This window comes from Tamandua tetradactyla, chromosome X (genome assembly GCF_023851605.1).
Source record: "Tamandua tetradactyla isolate mTamTet1 chromosome X, mTamTet1.pri, whole genome shotgun sequence".
NCBI lineage: Eukaryota > Metazoa > Chordata > Mammalia > Pilosa > Myrmecophagidae > Tamandua > Tamandua tetradactyla.
Window position 1 is genome coordinate 153,147,606 of NC_135353.1, and position 12,343 is coordinate 153,159,948.

Consider the following 12,343-nt stretch of genomic DNA (forward strand, 5'->3'; position numbering starts at 1 on the left):
GTAGTGCTAAGTTGTCTAAGTCTAAGTTGTTGGTATCAGTTCCAGAAATGGATGAGCCTGGATCTCTAAAGTGAAATGAAATAAACATAATTTTTTAAAAATCATCAATTATCTGTGAACTCTAGTTTCTTAAATTAAAGCTCATCACGTTATATAAAAACATAACTAAACTTCTTAACAGAAATTCAACAAGAAATTAATCAACACATTAGCTAGCAGTTCTTGGCTATGACCATATGGTAATATTCAATCTTAAGCTGGTGACAGATATATAGCTCACATACTTTTGAAGTTAATATTTATCCCACTATATATTAGAAGGCAAATATATAATGGCGCTGTTATAAAACTTAGAAGAGGACAAGATCCTTGCAATTCCTCCCACCAGGAATTAACAAGATGACATCAAATTAATAAAGTATCTTAAAATATACTTGTAAGAGTTAGACTCTAAATTTTGTTTTAGTTTTCAACATAGAAGGGTTGTAAGAGAGGATAAAGTAGAAAAAAACAGTGAGAACAACAATATATATTACTTGGACATATCTTCTGTGTTTACATTTATTTCATAACGGCCTATATGGAGTAAACTGTTATTACCTTTGTTTTAGAGATAACGAAACTAAAGCAGAGAGTCTACATTCTCAACTACTGTGCCCTGATTTATCTATTTATTAACAGTTAGGCAAGTTGTGCACCTTCATTCTTCTCATTAGAACAAAATATATGTTAACAGTAGAGATTAAAGTCAAATATTCACTTTAATTTTTTTTTCAGGTTTTGAAAAATACTTTATTCGGGAGAATTGCCCTCAAAGGCCCCCATTCTAAGACCTGGACCCCTGTGGCCAGGGGGCATATTTCACTTAATCAGAAAGACTAAGATATCTATAGTATACATGTACTGTGTGAAATGTGGTAAAAAAAAAAAAAGAGTTTGATATTAATATAAATTTATACTAATTACCCATCTCTTCCAACAAATTTAAGCAAAAGTTTAATATATTTCTTACCATATTTCTTTCAACTCTGAGCATTACTGGTTATGAATTAAAGATGTTTGTCAAGAGCTTTAAATAAATGATTAGGTCACAGAGAAAGCCTAGTAGTCTAAGAAAAAATGTCAGAAAAGATACTATAGTCTTTAGGATAATAAAAAATCATGGATAATGTAATTATGACTCCTAGAAATAATATTTGCATGTAATTATCACACATACCAGGAACTTTGAAGACTGGCAATTGTAAGCTCGAGTTAGCATCTATTAGTTATAGGAAGAGGATTTTGTCATAACAATTTTATATAATTTATATTAAGGCTAATTTTTCAGATGGATAAATTTTATTTTAAAAATGCTTAAATGAAGATATATCTAGTTATGTGAACAGGGTTTAATTTCAGAAGCTTTTTATAGTCATGAGCAATGGGACATAAATAAAGCAAATTTTAAAAATATCCCAAAGGATGAGGATATTTTATTTTATGCAATATTTTAATTTCTAATCTCTATAAACTTTCATAGCTGCTTTTAATAATCAAAATTGACTTCTTCCTTCTCATATCCCTCAAGTACTAATGAGAAAAATGGCAAAAAGTCAGGCAACAAAAGCAAATAAGAGAAGAAACAAGTTACTTGGATAAGCTTCAAACTAATCATCTTCTAAATAATGAAGCATTTACAAAAATATATCTGATCACTGGTTCTTTTCTGAAAAAGGGTCAAATAGTGGTAGGACATGTAATTCAAATGGTACTTTTTCTGGAACTGAGACAAATCTAGGCTTCTATTTCACCAAAACTGTCATCCCTCCTTTTTTTCTTTTTTATAAACCAATTAATTAATTTTGGAGCTGACTCGAACAGCTCCCTTCCTCCTGTTCAGCTTGCCAAAATGGCATTTGCTTCATTCTGTCTACAAATGTTGGTTAACCAACAGAAGCCAAAGCAACCTCACAGGCAAGCCAGTGGTATAAGGCATATTTGGAGATAGTCCAAATATCTAAATAGAAATAGAACACTCTGAGGCCAAGAGGCTTCCCCAAGAATGCCTACCCCCCCGACCCATTTCTCTTTATTCAATTCATCTCAATTCTGATCCAGTTTTAGGATAGCTTCCATTTTCCTTCTTTTAATTTTCTGCTGATTATTGTTACTTAAGAGCATTTTATAAGTTTCTTATGTTTTAATTATTACTAAGTACTTTTCTCATCATTTCCTATAATACTTCAGAACTCCCAAATCTAAGAAATCCTGGGAGATTTTACCACTTAGATAGAAGGCTAATGAACAATCAATGCAGTTTATTAGAACAATAAAGCAGTTGCATTTTTGGCTATGAGAGACATTCTGTTTTGAAACTGGCAGAAGACCTTTTGCAGCTGTTTCTAAGCTAATTAAAGTTCACTAAGGCTTGGTATTCACCTCTTTCTATTTCTCTTCCTTCATTTACCATGTAGATACTTCTTATGGCTTAACATGCCAAATGTTACCATAATCTTCAAATTCTCACTTAATTCAAATGTGACTAAGAAGTGGTTGATTTTTACCATACCTTGAATAGGTCATTAAAAATCTCCATTTAGCCTTCTTGCCTTTTACACGAATCACAAGAAAATGTTTTATATTTAACTCTTTTTTATTAACTTTCAACATTGTAAGTTTTTCTTTTCTTCTCTTTGAAATGTCCTTTAAAAATGAACTTCCCAGGTAGCAGACATCACCATGTGCCTTCCCAGCTGAGAGAGAAACCCCAAGCATCAGTGGCCCTTTCTTTGGAGTTAGGTATCTTTATCTGGATGCCTTAGTTTGGACTTTCTATGGTCTTAGAACTTAAGCTCACACTTAATAAATTTCCTCTTTAAAAGCTAAAAAAACAAAGTACTTCCCTAAGTAGGTCTAGTTTCAACTTCATCCTTGTTAACTTCTCCCATTTCCCTGAAGCAACTGCAAATTTGAATGTGGGATCATGAAACAAGCTTTGTGCAAATGTGCTTCCTATAGATTTACAATGAGCATAAACCCTGCTGTTATTGTTTATAACCTATATTTGATGTAGGGCATATTGATGACAATCTGAGATCCCACATTCTCATTTGTAAAATGGCAAAATTAATAACTACTCTAGATTTGTGAGGAAAGTACCTAGTAAATGGTAGACACTCACTTCTTTTCTTTTCTTTTTCCACTCTTTCCCAGACTATTTAACTGAATACAGTTCTTAGCATTTTAAGTTCATGAGTATTCCAAAGAGTAGGCCCAGATCTGCCTCATTTAACTAAAAATAATAATAATAATAAAAGTCCAGAGCTATACTTTTATTAAAAATTCAAGATTTCATAAAGTTTATGAATTAGTATTATGATGATTCACTTCATATGAATATTTTTTCCCATAATTTCAGAGGAAATTAGAGGGAAAAAAAATCAGGCTCTGATTTTTACCAGCCTTAGAACCACAGACTTGGAGCTAGAATGAGCTTTAAAGAAGATCTAGTCCACCTCCACTGCCACCCCCACTCCCCACATATTCTACAGAAGAATATAGCCAAGGAAGTTAAATTTACCCTCCCTATCCAAGATCACATTCATAGTTATATTTTATGTAAGTGATTTGTATCCAGGTGTCCTGATAGTTTAGTCTAATATAATACAGCATTAGTTCATAATTTCTCACTCTATAAATAATATTTAAGAGAGCATTCTTTCCTTCCTAACTATTGAAAGGGGAGATATAGAAATATTTTTAATACTATATGTTGAAAGATCCATTAAAATAAAACTGAACCATGTAAAAGTAATCCAAAGAAATAAGAATTTAAAATTATAATATTACGTCAAATAAGTTTATAAATGTTAGAAATAAGCTCTTAAAACTAATCAAAGTTAGATATAACACTTACAGGTTACGATGATGACATGTTGGCTATGTCTGATATATTGATTTCCATCTTCCCAGGAAAACACCCATAAAAGCCACAATAGCACTAGGAACTCATTTGCCAAATAACAGGAGAAAAGTCACTCTACAGAATAGATGGTTCCATACCAAAAAAATGACTGATGGTCTCGCTCTCTGAAACAGTTATATGTATATAAAAAAAAGCCAAATACAAATTTAAACATGCTTAGAGATCTTTAAGGTTATTATTTGAATTCAGTTATTAATACCAGCTTCTAAGAGTTCTATTTTCAAAAGTATCATTAATGGTTTTCCTGGAAAATTCATCTACAAGGAGAAAGGACAAACCCTGTAGTACTAAGCTAGCAAGTAACAGTTGTGTATAGGTATGACGTTCTCCAGCCAGTTTTTTGTTTTGACTCTCCCTCATCAATATCCATTTTATATACTTTTTCTAGACGCTTATTAAAACAAACAAACAAAAAACAAGCTCTACCTTAGGTTAGATTCAGAATCAAAAGTACCTTTCAATAAGGTGAACAAGATACAGAAGATTTTCTTTATCATCATAAAAAGAAAATAGATCTCATGGATTTAGCCTACTGTTGGCAATATCCACTTGCTTACTTATCTTTATAAGAAAGAATGGACATGAGTTATAAAAAATATCAATTTTGTTTAGCTTAATACCCTAGGGGAAGAAAGACATTAAAACTAGAACAAATGAAGCAAAACAAAACAAAACAAAAACCTACTTGCATGGGAGGCAACATTGTGCTGTTTATTATAAAACTTTAAACTTAAGGAAGTTTGGTTGAAGTTGGAACAGGTGGAGTAGAAGGATGCAAAAAAACCAACAAAACTAATTTATTACCAAAGTAAACAGGGTAATGCAGAAATCACCATTTTGAATTTGAATTCCCTCTCATTTTCATTTATATTTATAAAATTTCTTATGACAAACTCTCACTACATTAGCTCTTCCAGATAAAAACAAAACAAAACAAAACAAAATATTCAGTGTGTGTTGAAAAAAATTCATGGGTTCTCATGTTTGGAGGCTTCTTTGCCCACATTATTAGTTGTTCAGTTATGGACGGTAGTTTTAATAAACATGGTATCTCTTACCAGCCCTTCACTTGGCTTGATGTTTGCCAGCTGAATCACTTCCAGGTGGGCAGATTGTGAAACCAGAGGATCTGATGACAGGGATATGATGTGGTCACAGACTCCAGAAAGAGTTTTACACTGGAAGTAAAAAATAAAAAAATAAAAAATAAAAAAAATAGTAAACACATGTTTTAAGTAATATACAAACCACCTTTTGCTATCACTTTTTTTAACAAGGAGAAAATAAAAGAAATAGTAGATGAAAGCAACTGACACTTTATTCTGTAAAATCAAATTACCATGTTAAAAAATATTCCGGTGAAACATACACATACAGATACGACACACACATATATATTCTAAAATATGAATATAAGAATTATATGCAAAAATATTCAGGAAAGTCATGGTTATAGTCTCTTGCTTCTATTCATCGGTCCTAAAATAAAATGACTGTTTCTAAACAAACTTAATTATCTAAGACCCTATTGATAACAACCAATAGATTGAAATGAATTAAATAATCCCAAAATCTTGCTGCTATTTACTCTGTGATCAGAAACATTAAAAAACATATATGCAGTCACAGTCCATGAAAGACAAATCTCCCAAATCTGTTTGACCCTTCAAAACTCGTCTGCCCAAAGGTTACCTTAGTGGGACGTTTCCTACCTCCTCCAGGCAGTTTCGCACTCCCTCAATTCTGTTGTTTGAGCATTCTATGAACATTCTGAAACTGTGTGATAACTAAGGGATCAGTGTTATCATCTGACTGCTCTTCCCTCCCAACTCCCACCCCAGACCACAACCACACACACAAGACGGACAAATCCTAGGACAAACAAGGCACTCAATAAATATTAACTCAGTGAAGTAAAAAGGAAACAAGTTTTAACAATTAGGGTGGCTTGACTAAAGGCAGAGAGCTAATGTTTTGGTTAGGATAATTCCATTCATATTGACAGAGAATAATAGATTTAAAATATGTTACATCCTTAATAGTATGGTTACAAGCTAGACATGGGAAAATCATTAAGAAAGTGGAATATGAGAGAACGAAGCTTGAAAAAATACTGCCCTAACATATACTAACCATCAGATGCTTCACAAACAGTCACTGTTCTTACTGAAGACTGGTTTCTAATATTTGAGAATTTACTGTAGGGGGAGCTAATATTCTGAAGCAATCAGGGCGTTATCTTCTGTATCCAACATGTTGCATTTGTTCTGTGGCCACTGCATTACTCTACTGGGAGGGAGACCGTTCCCTCGGCCTGATCTGGATAATAATGTCTCTCTTTTATGAATGCATTCTGTACTTGGTCCATGGCCTCACTATAGAAGCTACCAGGCTAAATTTCAACTCATAATCAAGTCTTGCTTTTTGCTGCTTGTCAAGACTGTATTTTTATTGTGGCTTCCAAACCCTAAAGACAGACATTAGCCAGCTTGACACCAATACTCATGAAAGGGTGGGGGCTCGGTATAAAGACAGATGTGGCCAATCACCACTTTGCCACTTACTTGTTGTGTGACTTAGTATTTTTTCTATCCTCGAGTCTCAGTTTCCTCATATAGAAAATGGGGGTAATAAAAATTACTTTAAATGGTTTCCATGATAAATCAGGAATTTAAAAAGAATCTAGTATGGCTCCCATTCATAGAAGACACTAAATAAATGCTTATCCTTTCCTTGTTGTTTTCTCTACCCTCAGGGGCTCAATCCTTACTTACAGGATGAATTCTCTCAGTATTCTCAATTCCAAGGCCTTATGGTTCATCTTACGATGACCAATAATCAAAGTAGCCAGTCTAGCCACATGGTTAAGATGGACAGTTCTTTATTCCCTTTAATGTTCAAATCGCAATCCTTTAACATATGATGACAGTATTTAACCTGAAGAGCTTAGACAAAGTGCCAACAGAAAGAGCATCTTCCAGAATTACAGAACCCTGCAGTGCTGCACCATGGGTATGTGCACAGGCCTACAGTTGGTTTTATACTCTGTTACTCTGTTGCTGACATCTTGAAATTCGTCATCATTTTTGAAGATGGAGCTCTGCATTTTCATTTTGCACTTGGTTTCACCAATTATGTAGCTCATGCTGGGACCGTCCATTCTCAATAATATAAACATTTATATATATATTATATATATATAATTCCTCTTCAAATATTCATCACAACCATGGGAAAAGGGATGGAACGGCAGAATTTAACATACAAAAACTGGTGTAGTTTAGCATAAGTACTTGGAATCTTGGGTAGGACATGAGATTTTGTTGGTTTGTTCAGAGTGATGCTCCGATGAATCCCAGAGTGATTTGATCAGTGAGTGGAAAAGTATTTGCAAAGTCTCCTTCGGGGAATGGTGAGAACAGGGAGAAATTCAGCTTCCCCAAGTTGAATTCTTGATATTCTCACAAGCAGTGTGGACAACCAAAGCTATAGGCTGAGCCCCCAGTCTTGGGGTTTGTTCATATGAAATTTAACCCCACAAAGGATAGGTCAAGTCTACTTAAAATGTAGGCCTAAGAGTCACCCCCAAGAGAGCCTCTTTTGTTGCTCTGATGTGGCCTCTCTCTCCAGCCAACACAGCAAGCAAACTCAGCACCCTCCCCCTGTCTACGTGGGACATGACTCCCAAGGGTGTGGACCTTCCTGGCAATGTGGGACAGAAATCCTAGAATGAGCTGAGCTCAGCATCAAGGGATTGAGAAAACCTTCTCGACCAAAAGGGGGAAGAGGGAAATAAGACAAAGTGTCAATGGCTGAGAGATTCCAAACAGAGTCGAGAAGTTATCCTGGAGGTTATTCTTATGCATTAAGTAGATATCACCTTGTTATTCAAGATGTAATGGAGAGGCTGGAGGGAACTGCCTGAAAATGTAGAGCTGTGTTCCAGTAGCCATGTTTCTTGATGATGATTGAATAATGATAAAGTTTTTCACAATGTGACTGTGTGATTGTGAAAACCTTGTGTCTAATGCTCCTTTTATCCACCTTATCAACATGAGTAAAACATATGGCATAAAAATAAATAATAAGGGGAACAAATGTTAAAATAAATTTAGTTTGAAACGCTAGTGATCAATGAAAGTGAGGGGTAAGGGGTACGGTATGTATAATCTTTTTCTGTTTTCGTTTTATTTCTTTTTCTGTTGTCTTTTTATTTCTTTTCCTGAATTGATGCAAATGTTCTAAGAAATGATGAATATGCAACTAAGTGATGATATTGTGAATTACTGATTATATATGTAGAATGGAATGATCATGTTAAAGTTTTAGTTCGTTTGATGTTAATTTTTTTAATAAATAAATAAATTTTAAAAAACTGGTGTAGTTCAAATTGCTGCATTTGACAGGAAGAAAAGCACACTTTGGCAGATTTAACTTTCCTCCCATATGTGGTTACATTTCATTTTTGTTTTCTCTTTATCTCAAGGGGGTGATAACACTGTTAATTCTGAAATGTGTCTATATAGGATACTTGGACTACATAATAATCTGAAGGTTACTAAATCAGCATGCTAAGAAGAAACGTTTGTGGCTTCTAAAAGTTGAAGCATAAACCTTTGAGGTTTCTAAAAGTTGAAGTATATTTCAAGAGTCCAATGTATAAATAAATTGAAAGATAATGGATGTATAAAGATGGCTTGAAACATGTGCCTTATAACATTCAGGCCTCATAAAACACACAGATATTGAGCTACAGTAGCTCTCCTTGTCAGGTACTTACAACTTTGGTAGAAGTTGGAAAGGCAAAAATATTAGACTGCAGATATTTTTAGGAAAAAAAAGCACCAATTAAATGTATTATATTAAGTTGCAAATTAGTTTTTCAGATTCATCTTCTTGTATAACTTTATTGCCAAATACCTACTATTTGCTAGGTGCTGTTGAGACGACTAAAGGTGAGTAAAAACCCACCTTGCTATCAAAGCTACCAGGATTTAATCAAAGCACTTGAAAAAAATATATAATAGAGTTAGAAAAGAATTCACACTAAAACCTTGCTGACTCTTTTATAGATAACAAACTAGAATCTTTGTATTATAATATTTCCCACTTGACTAAATAAATCAAGTAGAAGGTATAAAATGACCTTGCTTTATATGCTAATTCTACACTCCTTAATGCATCATACATCAAGCCACTGCAAGACACCACATTAAGAATACTATGGCAACAGCCCTTCCAACATGAAAAAGTTAGAATGGGCATAGCCCAAATACCCCTAAAGAGTGGTAGAAAGAGCAAAGGTGATGGTGGAGTTATACAGAGAAGGTTGGGTTTAACAAATGAGTATGAATGCTGAATCATTATATTGACATTTCTTTTGGTCTCCAGTGTCTTGGAGCAGCTAGAAGAAAAAACGAAAATTTGTAGAACTTGTAACACAGACCAAACTTTAAAATCTGTTCTATAACTACTTGTTAAAATGTACTTGGAAATATATTGCTTTTTTGTATATATATTATATTTCACAATTTAAAATGTTAAATGAAAATAAAAGAATACTATGGCAAAGTTTCAGCAAAATTATTTAGCTCACTTTTTTTTTTTTGTATGCTGTATGGCAGGGGTCACATTGTCTTCTTTTTCCATATGAGTGTCCCCTCATTGCAGCAACATTTGCTGATTTTTTGTTTATTTCGTTTTTCATTTGTTTGCTTGTTCGTTTGGGAAGTGCATAAGCTGGGAATCAAACCTGGGTCTCCCGCATGGCAGGTGAGAGTTTTACCACTGAACTACCCTTGCACCCCCTTAACACACTTTTGTAAACAGTGAATTTGTTTCCAATTCTGTTCATTCTATGAAATTGTGAAATATTATTTTATTGTTTTAAAACACAATATTAAACTCTGAGCTTCCCCTGAACATGGGACATGATTTCCAGGAATATAAGCCTGGCAACTAACAGCATGAAATACAACTGACCTTATCATCACAGAACATTGCTGACCTTGACATGGATGAACTGACCAAAAGGGGGAAAAGAAGAAACGTTTCAATGGCTAAGAAATTTCAAATCGACTCAAGAGGTTATTTTGGAGGTTACTCTTATGCAAACTTCAGCCAGATATTACAAACTGCCACAATATGGCAAATTCCAACCAACAATGTTCCTAGAACCCCCGCCCTAAAATGTAATATACTTATTAAGTTTGTTTTTCAGAAACTTAAAAACTCCAAATTGTTCCAATGCCAAAGACTCTCTGAACTTGAAGATGCTAAACTCTTCAAAAACAACATCTGATTTAATCAATTCATCCCTTGCCTCTTAAATCTTATTAACAATTCACTCCTCTTTAATTATCCTCCTATTAATTTTCCTCCTAAACCCTGCCTCTTACAATGCCTAAGTTTGTTCACAGGTCAATAGTAGTCATGACTAACCAACAGAATTCTAAAAACATATTCTTGCTACAATAAAAATTTTAAACCTGCTTCTGTCACAGACCAATTAATGATGCCTCTGCCTGGCTCAAAGCAATTTTTCCTTCCCCAACTCAGCCCCTTTGACAGCAGGAAGTAGCCAAAAAGAAAACACTAAGTCCCTATTCCCTTCAAAAATTGCTTTGAGCTAAGCTAAGGCAACCCCCCAAACATAACCCAAGCTTTAGTCAATTTTAGTAAAATAAAAAGGCAGGAATGTCAGGTATCAGAAAATAAAATGACATAAAAAATGGATTCTGTGGCATGGGGACCCCTTCAGTTTCTCTCCCTCAGCAAGTCGTCCTCTGACAGGACCTGAAGTGACAGCAACATAGATGAGCATGAACTTGCCAACACCCCAACTGCCAGAGGCCAGACCAGATAACCATGAGTATGAAGTCATAATTTGTACCAGCCTGATATCTCCTAGCAATGCCTGCAGCCACACATCACCTCCAAGCCTATTGGCGTGGTTTTTCTTTTAAAACCACAAGCTGTCAGAAAGAAAGTTGGTGCCATTTCTCTTTTGCTAGCAGGTTTTGCTGGCTCCCATCTGTCTGCTCCCCTTTTGCTCTCATTCTGTTTTTCTCTCTCTCTCTCAATAAATTATTAAGCTTAAAAAAAAAACACAATAATATCTTGTAGTATCTATACAATAATATCTCTTAGTACCTAACACTGTCTTCTTGAAAAAAAAACTAGCTATAACATAGCAAGAAAAACACATCTTTTATAATTATAATTTAATATTTATATACCACCTACCATGAACCTGGTACAATGCTAAATACTTCTCAATCATTTACACTTAAAACAACTTCCTAAAGTAGATATCATTATAGCCACTTTATCAGATGAGAGAGCAAGGCTAATTAAATAAACCAAAGTCACTGCTTTGGCAGAAGAATGTCTTAAATGCCTAATCATTATTATGTTTACTGTCTCTTATTTTGATCCTTAGATTGACTTCCATTTTTGATCAATTTCATTTTTAGTGTTTAAAATATATGCTTCTAAATTAGATGGATGTTATACAACATACCACTTAGTATAAAGAATATAACTATAAAAAATATACATGTAAGGATGACCAGCAAGGGTACTTACAATTTACAATGCAGATTAGATAAGGAATGTTAGAAAGACATGGCTCTCTGAGAAGATTTACAGCAATATGAGCAGCAAAAGGATAACTGTATTCTAGCTAGAAGATGACTTGTGACCACTGCCTAAAGAGGATTCTTTTGGTATTTTTGCAATATTTACACCAAAGGATTTTAAATTCTATTTTTCAATTCCCAAAACAGAAAAACTAGAACCATAAATTAAAGACTAGTAAATAGCATGCCTTTAATAAAACTAAATGGAACATAAAATGGCAATGAGTATTATAACTGACCCTCTGGATTCTGTTATAGCTACCCAAGATGGTGACAAAGGATTGGTGACTGAATAACAGTTAACACACAGGGCTAGGTATGATTTCAAGAGCCTTTCAAGAACAGAAGAGTTTCAGGTGCTGGATTCCAGCATACTGTGTGATTTTTTTTCTCTTGGGTAATTTATAATAATTAAAAATATGAATTAATATAACAAAGAGATCATGTCTAAGAGTGAAATGGAAAGTTTTAAGTGTTTTCTTCTATATATATACTATATTCTGTAGAGATATCTGATTTGTACAAATCTAAAAGTTCTAAAGGGAAAAAAGATTTGAACACAGCATGCTTAATATAAACCAAATTAATGGTTTTAAAACAATTGCAAAAGCAGCATTTTAATCACTGTAGAGAATTAAAAAGAATGATGACCTTACATTAAGGTATTGACCAATAGTAGCAGATTGGCATTTCTTCATTATCTATAAACAGCATTCTTTTATTACCTCTGAAGTTT

The 12,343-nt window shown here is 33.9% G+C and overlaps 1 protein-coding gene across 4 annotated transcripts in view; it reads right to left on the minus strand.

Annotated features, from left to right (window-relative positions):
• CNKSR2 (connector enhancer of kinase suppressor of Ras 2) overlaps window positions 1–12,343 on the minus strand; it is a 370,581-nt gene that overhangs the window by 166,414 nt on the left and 191,824 nt on the right. For all 4 annotated transcript variants that reach the window (XM_077146892.1, XM_077146891.1, XM_077146890.1 and 1 more), the window contains exon 6: window positions 5,026–5,145. In XM_077146892.1, the coding sequence (XP_077003007.1) occupies window positions 5,026–5,145 (120 nt within the window). The remainder of the gene's footprint in view (window positions 1–5,025; window positions 5,146–12,343) is intronic.